The sequence below is a fragment of the Phacochoerus africanus genome, chromosome 16 (genome assembly GCF_016906955.1).
Source record: "Phacochoerus africanus isolate WHEZ1 chromosome 16, ROS_Pafr_v1, whole genome shotgun sequence".
Classification (NCBI taxonomy): Eukaryota; Metazoa; Chordata; class Mammalia; order Artiodactyla; family Suidae; genus Phacochoerus; species Phacochoerus africanus.
In genome coordinates this window covers 43,212,326-43,224,940 of record NC_062559.1, presented here as the reverse complement: position 1 = coordinate 43,224,940, position 12,615 = coordinate 43,212,326, and the positions used below count along the sequence as shown (strand labels likewise).

At 39.5% G+C, this 12,615-nt stretch overlaps 1 protein-coding gene across 2 annotated transcripts in view; it reads left to right on the top strand.

Annotated features, from left to right (window-relative positions):
* Positions 1–12,615, top strand: part of CHN2 (chimerin 2) — a 294,785-nt gene that overhangs the window by 264,982 nt on the left and 17,188 nt on the right. For both annotated transcript variants that reach the window (XM_047763711.1, XM_047763712.1), the window contains one exon: positions 11,981–12,065. In XM_047763711.1, coding sequence (XP_047619667.1) covers positions 11,981–12,065 — 85 coding nt within the window. The remainder of the gene's footprint in view (positions 1–11,980; positions 12,066–12,615) is intronic.

The window sequence follows — 12,615 nt, the reverse complement described above, 5'->3', positions numbered from 1 at the left end:
GGCCTACACCACAGCCACAGCCACACCAGATCCACGCCCATATCCACGACCTACGCTGCAGCTTGCCACAACACCAGATCCTTAACCCACCAAGCAAGGCCAGGAATCAAACCCACACCCTCCAGAAACAATGTTGGGTCTTTAACCCACTGAGCTGCAATAGAAACTCCTTAAATGCAATTTTTATGCTTCATCATTTTTTAAAATATGGCCAAGAGTGAAATTTTAGAAAATCTATGATGAGCATGTCCTGTATTTCCTGAAGCATTCAGTAGACCAGTGTGGTTTTTTTGTCAATGTATAGCAAACATCGTAGCTACTCTCCTAATTTCCAAGTATTGTGTTTTTATTTTTACCTCACGGTGTATTCTTCTTTCCCATGCAATTTCTTTAACCATCGGAGATGTTCCAGACAATTTTTTTGCTCGTTTTTTTTCTTTTTTTTGCATGACCTACAAGAAAAGAATGCCTTAACCCAAACCCACTTTCACTGGCCTTTGGTTGTGCTGTTTCCTCCTCTTGGAATGTTCTCCCCAGGTCGTCAGCCTCCCCAGTCAACGTCATTCGTTCCCCACCAGCTCATCTTTTCCAGTCTGGTGAACTCCTATCCATCCTTCAAAACTCAGTTCAAATATTATTTTCTTCAGCCCTCTCAGGAAGAAGTTGGTATTCTCTCCAATGTACTACCATAGGATAATTATTATGTTGCCTACTTATTTTCATTGATGAGATCCTTGAGAATAGGAAGGTCTTTGCCCCTCTGATCTATTTTGACTTTGTGTATCCGAGAACTCGTACAGTGCCAGGTTCAAAGTAGGCGATCAGCATGTAAGTATTAAATAAATGAAGGCATAAGGAGTAGGTGGATAGGTGGATGGAACTGGGAAATAATTCCTCTCTCTGACATCCTTCCTCCGCTAATTTGTAATGCCACTTCTGAGACACACCAAGTCTCCAGGTATGTGTGATTGGGTTTCTGACCTTTCCACTCTGTACCACTGGTCTGTTTGCCCATCCTGCATGGTGTTTTACTTTCGTTAACTCTGTAAGTCTTGATATAAGGTCAAGATATATGCGTTTTCTACATTCTTCTACTTATTCAAAATTAATAGGGCTATTTCTTTGAGCTCCATTCTTTCATACAGATGGTAGGGGCATCTTGTCAAGTTTTCTGAAAACCACCATGGAGACTTTGATTGAAATCGCATTGGATTTAAAGGCTCATTTGGAGGATAATTGATATATTTATAATATTGAGATTGCCATACATGAATACAAAAGATCTCCTTATCTTTGTCATTAATTTAATTAGTTGATAATTATTTTCGATTTTTGCTGAGGTTGTGAATGGAGTCTTTAATTTTTTATTGTTTAACAAAATGATTTATTGCTGATATATAGCAATGCTACTACTGGTTTCTTCATATTGCTCTTATTTTTATGGCCACACCTGCGGCATATGGAAGTTCCCAGGCTAGGGGTGGAATCAGAGCTGCAACTGTGAGCCTACACCACAGCTACAGCAATACCAGATCTGAGCCACATCTGTGACCTACACCACAGCTCACAGCAACCCACTGAGTGAGGCCAGGGATCCAACCTGCTTCCTCATGGATAGCAGTTCTTAACCCACTGAGCCACGGAGGGAACTCCCATATTGCTCTTATATTAAGCAAACTTGATGACCTGTTTCTTTATTCCAGTCACATATCATGGATTCCTTTATCTCGTTTTATTATGTTGGCTAAAACCCTGCAGGGTAATGCCCAAAGGAAGGCATTTATAGCAGGCAGCCTTATCTTTCTGCTGACTCTAAAGGAAATTAAAGTTTTATCGTTAAATGTGATGTTTATTATATGTGTATCACAGATATCTTTAATTAATCATGTTTAGAAGAGTCCCTCGATTCCTAGCACGCTAGGTGCTATTACTTTGAATGGATGTGGACTTTTATTAATTGCTGATATTCTAACTTTTAAAATGATTTTGTGATTTCTCTCTCTTGTTTGGGTTATTGTGTGAATTCTAGTAATACGTCAACAACCCCAAGTCCCTGAACTAAACCCTTCTTGGTCGTGACATTTAAACCTGATGCTACTTTCAGTAGGATTTTAAAAGGATTTTTACGTTCGTGTTCATGATTGAAATTGATGTCGAATTTTACTTTTATGTACCATTCTTATATGGTTTTTAAGATTACATTAGCTTCATAAAGTGAATTGTGGAGTTTTTCTTCTTTTTTTCTCCTCTCTGCTCTGTAATAATCTATATTGGCTAGAGATTATGTGTCTTTTAAAAATTTGATAAAACTTGGAGTTCCCATTGTGGCACAGTAGTTAATGAATCCGACTAGGAACCATGAGGTTTCGGGTTCGATCCCTGGCCTTGCTCAGTGGGTTAATGATCCAGCGTTGCTGTGAGCTGTGGTGTAGGTCTCAGATGCGGCTCGGATCCCACGTTGCTGTGGCTCTGGTGTAGACCGGTGGCTACAGCTCTGATTAGATCCCTTAGCCTGGGAACTCCATATGCTGCGGGAGCAGCCCTAGAAAAGGTAAAAAGGCCAAAAAAAAAATTTGATAAAACTTAATAAAATCATTTGGGATCGGTGAGTATTGAGAGGAGATGTTTTACTGCAGATTTAATTCTTCGATGGGTATAATTGAATTTAGGTTTTCTGTATCATTTTGAGTCATTTTTGATAATTTATATTCTTTAAGAAAATCACCCATTTCACATTACTTTTAATTCTGTGGGTATAAAGTTAGTATTCTCAAGGTTTTTGTTTATACCATTACCACATCTGCATTTATGTCCTCTCTTTTATTGTTTGTGCCCTTTTTCTTGATCCATTGCTCAAGGTTTGCCTATTACATAAATCTTTCTTAAAAACCACCTGTTTTTAATCCTTCTTATTTTATTTTTCTATTTCATTATATTCTACAATAATCTTTTGTTTGTTTGTTTCCTTGTTTTACTCTCTGAATCTTCTATGTCATGTTTTTCATCCCGTTTTTAAGTCCTCTGAAATTAGTCATCCTGTTACTGTTTATAGACAGAGCTTGGTTAGACTAGCTCATGTTTCCCAGTTCTCTTGCTCACCATGGCTTCTTGAATCCTGTCCTTTCCCATTAGGTTCGGTATGTTTCTTAACAGAAGGTATGTTATCCCTTGGAGTTCCCATCATGGCTCAGCAGTCATGAACCAAACTAGTATCCATGAGGATGTGGGTTCCATCCCTGGCCTGCTCAGTGAATGGGTTGGGGATCTGGTGTTGCCATGAGCTGTGATGTAGGTTGCAGATGTGGCTCAGATCCCATGTTGTTGTGGCTGGGGCATAGGCTGGCAGCTGTGGCTCTGATTTGACCCCTAACCTGGGAACTTCCATGTGGCACAGAGGCAGCCCTTAAAAAAAAAAAAGAGCATATCTTTGAGTGAGGATCTATGAATGGAAACTCTTGGCATTTGTCTGAAAATATCTTATTTCACCCTTGCTTTTGAATGACAATTAGCTATATATGGAAGTTAAATTGGCAGTAATTTTCTCGGAGCACTTTGATGAAATTGTTTCATGATCTGCTCCTCTCTTTTTTGCTGAGGAGAAGTTGGTTTTCATCCTAATGCTGTCCTTTTGCAGGTAACCTGTTTTTTTAGGATCTTGCTTACCCTTTGGTATCCTGGGATTTCCCTGTAATCTATAAAGTTCTAGATTATTCTATCAATCAAGTTTGAGACATTTAGATTTTCTTAATCTGAAGATTTTGTGTCTTTTATTAATTTTGGAAAAATCTCAACTGTTTCTCTCTTTGAATTTTGCTTCCGTATATGCCCTTAACCTCAGCTTCTCAGGATCATCACTCCTTTGCTTCTCTCTTCCACATCTCCATTCCCTTCTACCTATGATATCAATCCCATGGACAAGTCAACATGCCCTAATGCCTCCCATCTTTTATTTTTTATTTACTTTTTCTTGTTTTATTATTTTAATTTTTTTCCACTGTACAGCATGGGGACCGAGTTCCTCTTACATGTATACATTTTTTCCCCACCCTTTGTTCTGTCGCAATATAAGTATCAAGACATAGTTCTCGATGCTACTCAGCAGGATCTCCTTGTAAATCCATTCCAAGTTGTATCCAATAACCCCAACAAGCTCCCGATCCCTCCCACTCCCTCCCTCTCCCCCCTGGCAGTCACAAGTCTATTCTCCAAGTCCATGATTTTCTTTTCTGTGGAAAGGTTCATTTGTGCTGTATATTAGATTCCAGTTATAAATGATATCATATGGTATTTGTCTTTGTCTGACTCATTTCACTCAGTATGAGAGTCTAGTTCCATCCATGTTGCTGTAAATGGCATTATGTCATTCTTTTTTATGGCTGAGTAGTATTCCATTGTGTATATATACCACCTCTTCCGAATCCAGTCCTCTGTAGACGGACATTTGGGTTGCTTCCATGTCTTGGCTATTGGGAATAGTGCTGCAATGAACATTCAGGTGCACGTGTCTGTTTTAAGTAGAGTTTTGTCCGGATATATGCCCAAGAGTGGGATCATGGGGTCCTATGGAAGTTCTACGTATAAATTTCTAAGGTATCTCCAAACTGTTCTCCATAGTGGCTGTACCAGTTTACATTCCCACTAGCAGTGCAGGAGGGTTCCCTTTTCTCCACACCCCCTCCAGCACTTGTTATTTGTGGACTTATTAATGATGGCCATTCTGACTGGTGTGAGGTGTTATCTCATGGTAGTTTTGATTTGCATTTCTCTTATAATCAGCAATGTTGAGCATTTTTTCATGTGTTTGTTGGCCATCTGTATATCTTCCTTGGAGAAATGTCTATTCAGGTCTTTGGCCCATTTTTCCATTGATTGATTGGCTTTTTTGCTGTTGAGTTGTATAAGTTGCTTGTATATTCTAGAGATTAAGCCCTCGTCCATTGCATCATTTGAAGCTATTTTCTCCCATTCTGTAAGTTGTCTTTTTGTTTTCTTTTGGGTTTCCTTTGCTGTGCAAAAGCTTTTCAGTTTGATTAGATCCCAATGGTTTATTTTTGCTCTTATTTCTGTTGCTTTGGGAGACTGAACTGAGAAAATATTCATGAGGTTGATGTCAGAGAGTGTTGTTTTGCCTATGTTTTCTTCTAGGAGTTTGATGGTATCTTGTCTTTAAGTCTTTTAGCCATTTGAGTTTATTTTTGTGCATGGTGTGAGGGTGTGTTCTAATTTCATTGCTTTGCAAGAAGCTGTCCAGGTTTCCCAGCAATGCTTGCTGAATAGACTTTCTTTTTCCCATTTTATGTTCTTGCCTCCCTTATCAAAGATTAATTGACATAGGTGTCAGGGTTTATTTCTAGGTTCTCTATTCTTTTCCATTGGCCTGTCTGTCTGTTTCAATACCAGCACCATACTGTTTTGATGGCTGTGGCTTTGTAATATTGCTTGAAGTCTGGGAAAGTTATGTCCCCTGCTTGGTTGTTGTTTCTCAGGATTGCTGTGGCAATTCTGGGTCTTTTGTGGTTCCATATAAATGTTTGGATTGTTTGTTCTAGTTCTGTGAAAAATGTCATGGGTAATTTGATAGGGATTGCATTGAATCTGTAGATTGCTTTGGGTAGCATGGCCATTTTTACAATATGGATTTTCCATATTGTAAAAATGAACATGGAATATCTTTCCATTTCTTTACATCTTCTTTAATTTCTTTGATTAAAGTTTTATAGTTCTCAGCATATAAGTCCTTTACCTCCTTGGTCAGGTGTATTCCGAGGTATTTGAGTTTTTGAGGTGCAATTTTAAAAGGTATGGTATTTTTGTATTCCTTTTCTAATATTTCATTGTTGGTATACAGAAATGCGACTGATTTCTGAATGTTAATCTTACATCCTGCTGCTTTGCTGAATTTATTAATCAGTTCAAGTAGTTTTTGGGCTGAGTCCTTAGGGTTTTCTATGTATAGTATCATGTCATCTGCATACAGTGACAGTTTTATCTCTTCTCTTCCTATTTGGATGCCTTTTACTTCTTTTGTTTGTCTAATTGCTGTGGCTAGGACTTCTAAAACTATGTTGAATAGCAGTGGTGAGAGTGGGCATCCCTCTCTTGTTCCAGATTTGAGTGAGAAGGTTTTCAGTTTTTCTCCATTGAGTATTATATTTGCTGTGGGTTTGTCATAAATGGCTTTGATTATGTTCAGGAATGTTCTCTCTATACCCACTTTGGCAAGAGTTTTGATCATGAATGGATGTTGGACTTCATCAAATGCTTTTTCTGCATCTATTGAGATGATCATATGGTTTTTGACTTTTCTTTTGTTATTGTGGTGTATGACGTTGATTGATTTGCGTATGTTGAACCATCCTTGTGAACCCTACCTGGTCATGGTGTATGTATCTTTTTGATATATTTTTGGATTCGGTTGGCTAAGATTTTGTTGAGAATTTTTGCATCTATATTAGTCAAAGATAGTGGCTGATGGTTTTCTTTTTTGGTGGTATCTTTGTCTGGTTTGGGAATTAGGGCGATGGTGGCGTCATAGAATATCTTTGGGAGTGTTCTTTCTTCTTCAACCTTTTGAAAAAGTTTATGGAGGATGGGCACCAGATCCTCTTTATATGTTTGGTAGAATTAGCCTGTGAAGCTGTCTGGTCCTGGACTTTTATTTGTAGGGAGTGTTTTTATGACATCTTCAATTTCATTTCTAGTGATCGGTCTGTTCAGTTGGTCTGTTTCTTCTTGATTCAGTTTTGGCAGGCTGTAAGATTCTAGAAAATTGTCCATTTCTTCCAGATTGTCAAATTTGTTGGCATACAGTTGTTCATAGTATTCTCTTATGGTTTTTTGTATTTCTGAAGTATCTGTTGTGATTTCTCCTTTTTCATTTCTAATTTTGTTTATTTGGGTTCTTTCTCTCCTCTTCTTCGTGAGTAGCCAGGAGTTTGTCAATTTTGTTTACCTTTTCAAAGAAGCAGCTCTTGGTTTTATTAATTTCCTCTATTGTTTTTTGAATCTCTATTTTATTGATTTCCTCTTTGATCTTTATAATTTTCTTCCTTCTGCTGACTTTAGGTCTTTTTTGTTCTTCTTTTTCTGATTCGTTTAGGTGGAGGGTTAAGTTGTCAATTTGAGATCCTTCTTCTTTTTTGAGGAAGGCCTGTATTGCTATGAATTTCCCTCTGAGCACTGCTTTTGCGGCCTCCCATAGATTTTGAAAGGTTGTGTCTTCATTATCGTTTGTCTCAAGGTATTTTTAAATTTCCTTCTTGATTTCCTCATTGACCCATTGGTTTTTTTAGTAGCATGTTGTTTAGTCTCCATGTAGTAGGTTTTTTCTCATTTTTTTTCCTGTGGTTGATTTCTAGTTTCATACCATTGTGGTCAGAGAAGATACTTGAAATAATTTCTATGCTCCTAAATTTGTTGAGGTTAGCTTTGTGTCCCAGTATGTGGTCGATTCTTGAGAATGTTCCATGCGCACTTGAGAAGAATTTGTGTATTCTGATTTTTTTGGATGTAGTGTCCTGAAGATGTCAATTAAGTCTAACTTTTCTATTGTTTCCTTTAGGATCGCTGTCGCTTTATTGGTTTTCTGTCTAGAGGATCTGTCCATTGGTGTGAGTGGGGTATTAAAGTCTCCTACTATGATTGTATTCCCATCAATTTCTCCCTTCATGTCTGTTAATATTTGTTGTATGTATCTGGGTGCTCCTGTATTTGGGGCATATATGTTGATGATAGTAATATCCTCTTCTTGCATGGACCCCTTAATCATTAAATAGTGTCCTTCTTTGTCTTTCTTTATGTCTTTTGTTTCAAAGTCTATTTTGTCTGATATGAGTATTGCAACTCCTGCATTCCTGTCATGTCTATTGGCGTGAAATATTTTTTCCCATCCCTTCACTTTCAATCTGCATGTGTCCTTTGTCCTAAGGTGAGTTTCTTGTAGGCAGCAGATTAAAGGTTTTTGCTTTTTATCCACTCAGCCACTCTGTATCTTTTGATTAGAGCATTCAGTCCATTGACATGTAAGGTGCTAATTGATAGATGATTACTTACTGCCATTTTAAACCTTGTGTTCCAGTTGATTCTATGGTTCTCCATTCTTCCTTTCTTTTTTTGGTTGGATGGTCTCCAATTATTTTCTGCTCAAGTGTTTTTTTTTTCTTCTTCATTTTTTGCGAATGTAATGTTTGGTTTTGCCATCTTTTATTTTTAAAAAGTCCTCCAGGGCCCACCTCATATCTCCCTGGAGCTATCTTGTTGCTCTGCAGGACATCACAGCCAAACTTCTTAACAAATTTGCCTACACATTTCTCCACTTCCATGCTTCCCATTTATCCTTCAGTTCTCTCGAGTACAACTTCTGCCCTTGCCTTGACAATCCAAAGACACTGCTCTTGCCCAGGTTTCCAGTGACTTCCATACATCTGAATCAAAGTTCAGCCTTCATTTAATTGGACTTCTTTCCAGCATTCAACCTGGTTGGTCACTCCTTCCCTAAGACATGCTTCACCTCTTGGCCTCTTAAATGCTTTACTCTCTTGGTTCTCTCCAATGTTGGAACACTGAGGGCTTGGAATTAGGCTCTATTTTCTTTATTGTCTACTCTCTGTCTCTAATAGTTTTTTTGATTGTTGTTGTTTTTTAATACAACAACATATAAAAAAGATCATACACCACGACCAGGTGGGATTCACCCCAGGTTCACAAGGATGGTTCAACATATGCAAATCAATCAATATCATATACCACATTAACAAAAGAAATGCCAAAAACCACATGATCATCTCAATAGATGCAGAAAAAGCATTTGACAAAGTCCAACATCCATTCATGATAAAAACTCTTACCAAAGTGGGTACAGAGGGAACATACCTTAAACAATAAAAGCCATTTATGACAAACCCACAGCAAATATAATGCTCAATGGAGAAAAGCTGAACACCTTCCCACTAAACTCTGGAATAAGACAAGGATGCTTACTCTTACCTCTGTTATTCAACATAATACTTTTTTTTTAATCTATTCATACAGTGTTTAAATACCATTTATTAGGATGGTCAAATATATGCCTCCAGCCCCCACTCCTTCTCTGAGATATTGAATTGTGTGTGACTTCCTGCCTGACCCTAACACTTGGAACCTCAGCAATATTTAACCTTAAAGTGCTCAAAGCTGAATTCTCCTCTTTCTCCCAAAAGAATGTCTTCCATATCTCAGCTAATGGCATCGCTATCCACCTGTCAAATGGCATCACTGTCCACTCCTGACTCCTGTCTAGGAGTCATTCTTGATTCCTTTCTTTGTCAAAGACCCACATTTATTCTGCTATCAAGTCCTTTCAATTCTCTCTTCAAAATATATCTCAAATTCACCCATTCCCCATCTCTACCTCCAGCATCCTGGTCTTGGCCTCTGTTGTTTCTCAGCTAGAAACTACTATCTACTTCTTGAATCTTTCTTACTATTACGAGTCTTTTAATATTTCTTATTATTGCAAGTCTCTTTTCCATTTTCAGCACTGTGGTCAGAACATCTTTTTTAAAACATTATCTTCCTACTTAAAAGGCCTTCAGGAACTTCCTATTGGACCTCAATTACAGTCAAATCCACACTCTTTAATAAAGGCTTCAAGGCCCTGTCCTGCCTTCACCCTCAATCCCAATTCTTCTCTCCCTCACTCCCTCTGGTGCTTTGGCCATCCTGGCCTTCTAGTTCCTCTGTCACACCAAGCTCTTTTGCTCCTGCAGAGCCCCCATAGATTCCTTCCACCTGCAGTGCTCCCCCGACTGTCCACACCAGACTGGCCCCTTCTCTTCCTTCAAGCAGCCTCAAGGTCACCTTTCAAAAGAGGACTTTCTGACCATCGTGGATAACAGCAGGGCCTTTCTTAAATCTCTCTGGTGGAAGCCTCATTTCTTCTTTTATAGCCCTTTTCACATCTTTTTTTTTTAATTGCTTTTTTTAAAAAGATATTTTAATGATCATGTGATTTCCACGGTATATTAACAATCAACTTTGTTGCCATCATTAACCAACAGTTCCTTTCAAGCATTTCCAGAAAAATATTAAGAAACCTTTGATTGTTAAATCTGTAAAATGTTCAGCTTTCAATAGGACACTTTACTGAGAAATTCTTTCAGTACGACACTTCAGCTGAGTAGGCCTCCCAGTGAATCACGGCATTTTGGCTCCAAGACGCAAGCGCGCCCTCGGACGGATTCTCTGCCTTCCAACAAAGGGGTGCTTTGTCATATCTTAGTGTCCTTTCCTTGCAGCATGATTCTCCATTTTAGTAAAAACAATTCTGACAGGTTTTTAGTGGTGGTGTGTTTTTTTCTTCCCATCATGTTTCAAAGCAGAAATAGTATAATGGGGCGCTTTGCATGTGATAAACTGAAAAGACCAAAAGACGATGATGACTTAGTTTTATTGCCTAGAAACGATGGTCAGAAGTTGGTCTTTTTTGACTGGTTAATTGCATACTTTCTCTGCCTTGATAAATCTGTGAGTGCCCTTAGGAGGGCACCGAGTCTGCATCATGTGTCAGCTTCTGTATACTCAATTACTGGCATAGCTAAATAAATGAAGAACTCAAAGTGGTGCTGTTTTTTCCTTAAGCTGGGCTTTGTCGAGCATCTTCCCAAATTGTGAGCACCGCTGTCATCCTGACTAAACAGGCCTCTCCAGGCCTCCCAGTCTCTTAAAAAAAATACTGTCCGCATGTCTTTTGCTAATAGAAGTTTAAAATTTGGAACATCCTTATATGAGCCACCCAGTCTCATAATATTTGAATTTCGTAAAAATTCAAAACCTCTTTGCATGGATTTACATGCCCTCAAATAGACAGCCTGCGATGGTTTCTGGCTTACCACAACCACAGTTGCTTTCCAGGAATCCCCTAGCTTTGCTTCATGAAGTCCATTGGTGCCAGAGAACATGTTATTTTGTTTGGGTTTTGTTTTCAGTTGTGATTTAATACATGGCCCTGTCTCAGGAGGGCCTGTACCTGAATAGAGATAAGACCATCCTTACTCCATGATGTTCAGAATATTTCACAAATAACTTGGACACCAGCAAGTGAGGCTGGCACCTTAGCCATTCAGAAGACCAAGGCTGTGCTTTGACTCATGCAGCCATAGGCCACACAGGGGCATGGTGAGTGCAGACACCTCTCTGGGGAAGGCCCATCTATAGACCCTATTAGTAGCTTCCATCTTCACCCAATTCCCTCACTTTTAAAAATGCCTTTTCTGGGGAGTTCCCATTGTGGCTCAGCAGCAATCAACCCAGCTAGAGTCCGTGAACACATGGGTTCAATCCCTGGCCTTGCTCAGTGGGTTAAGGACCCGGCGTTGCCGTGAGCTGTGGTATAGGGCAAAGATGTGGCTCAGATTTGGCATTTCTGTGGCTGTGGTATAGGCCAGCAGCTGCAGCTCTGATTCGACCCCGAGCCTGGGAACTTCTATATGCTGCAGGTCCAGTGCTAAAAAGACGACAGATAAAATGCCTTTTCTGGAAGTGGCTTAAGGCCTTGGAACCTTTGATTTATCCCCTAATCATATCTTACTTATCCCTACATGAATATTCTGGAGATAGGGCAACTTTGGTCAAAAGGCCACAGTAACTGAACTTGCTTAGCTAAATGCAGGTTATAGCCACCAGCTCAGGCCTTGTTTGGTGCACCAAGAGCCTCGTTCCTTAGCTGATGGTGTGGCCCTATAAGCGTCCTGTTTCTCCATGTTCCTTTCTAGCTCTGGTTCAGGGCCTGGAGGATCAGTGGAGAATTTTTAAAAAGCAAAGCACTTCTGTTTTCTCCAGGTCCGCTGGCAAATTGGCCTCGCTGGAAAGAAAACGCCCAGTGAAGGAAGCTGACTCCCTCTCAGGCTTTGGTTTCTCAAGGTCATCTATTTGTTTCATGTCCAAGGCCACCTGCTTCTGAGTGACTGAATTTTCTGACAGTTTTCTTCTTTTGGGCTCCTAGGTCCACACGTTCCGAGGCCCGCACTGGTGTGAATACTGTGCCAACTTCATGTGGGGCCTCATTGCCCAAGGGGTCCGGTGCTCAGGTACACATGGAACTTTCTTTATCTTTTTCCATTTACACAAAGTGCCACAAGGTTGAGCTGGAGGGCTTCTCTCCAGAGCTGGGAAACTCATCTAATTCAGGAGTCTAACTTTCTGGAAGATTCATGGCATCTCTGTGCTGAATGGAGAGACTGCTCTAGATGGTGCTAGAATGAGAAGGAATATCTCATGTTTGTACAAGAAAAGAAAAATATGCAAGTGCATGTATTTTCTTGGGCACCTTCCTGACACCCCAAATAGGCAGTTCTCCTGAAAAGAAAAAGAAATCAATTCCAGTGGAATCACATAGATGGAAAAGCCAGATTGCTTTCCCATCCCCACTTTACTATGAATAAGTAGGGCTCAAAATCATAATATTAGTGAATACTTACCACATCCCAGGCACTGAGCTAAGCCCTTTCTGTTTATCATGCCATTTAGCCTCACCAGCAATCCTTGGGGAGGACACACTTATTCTCCCCATTGATTAGATGAGGAAACTGAGGCTTGTTGATCACTGTTAATTGCTCTTGGCTACACAGTAAGTGATGG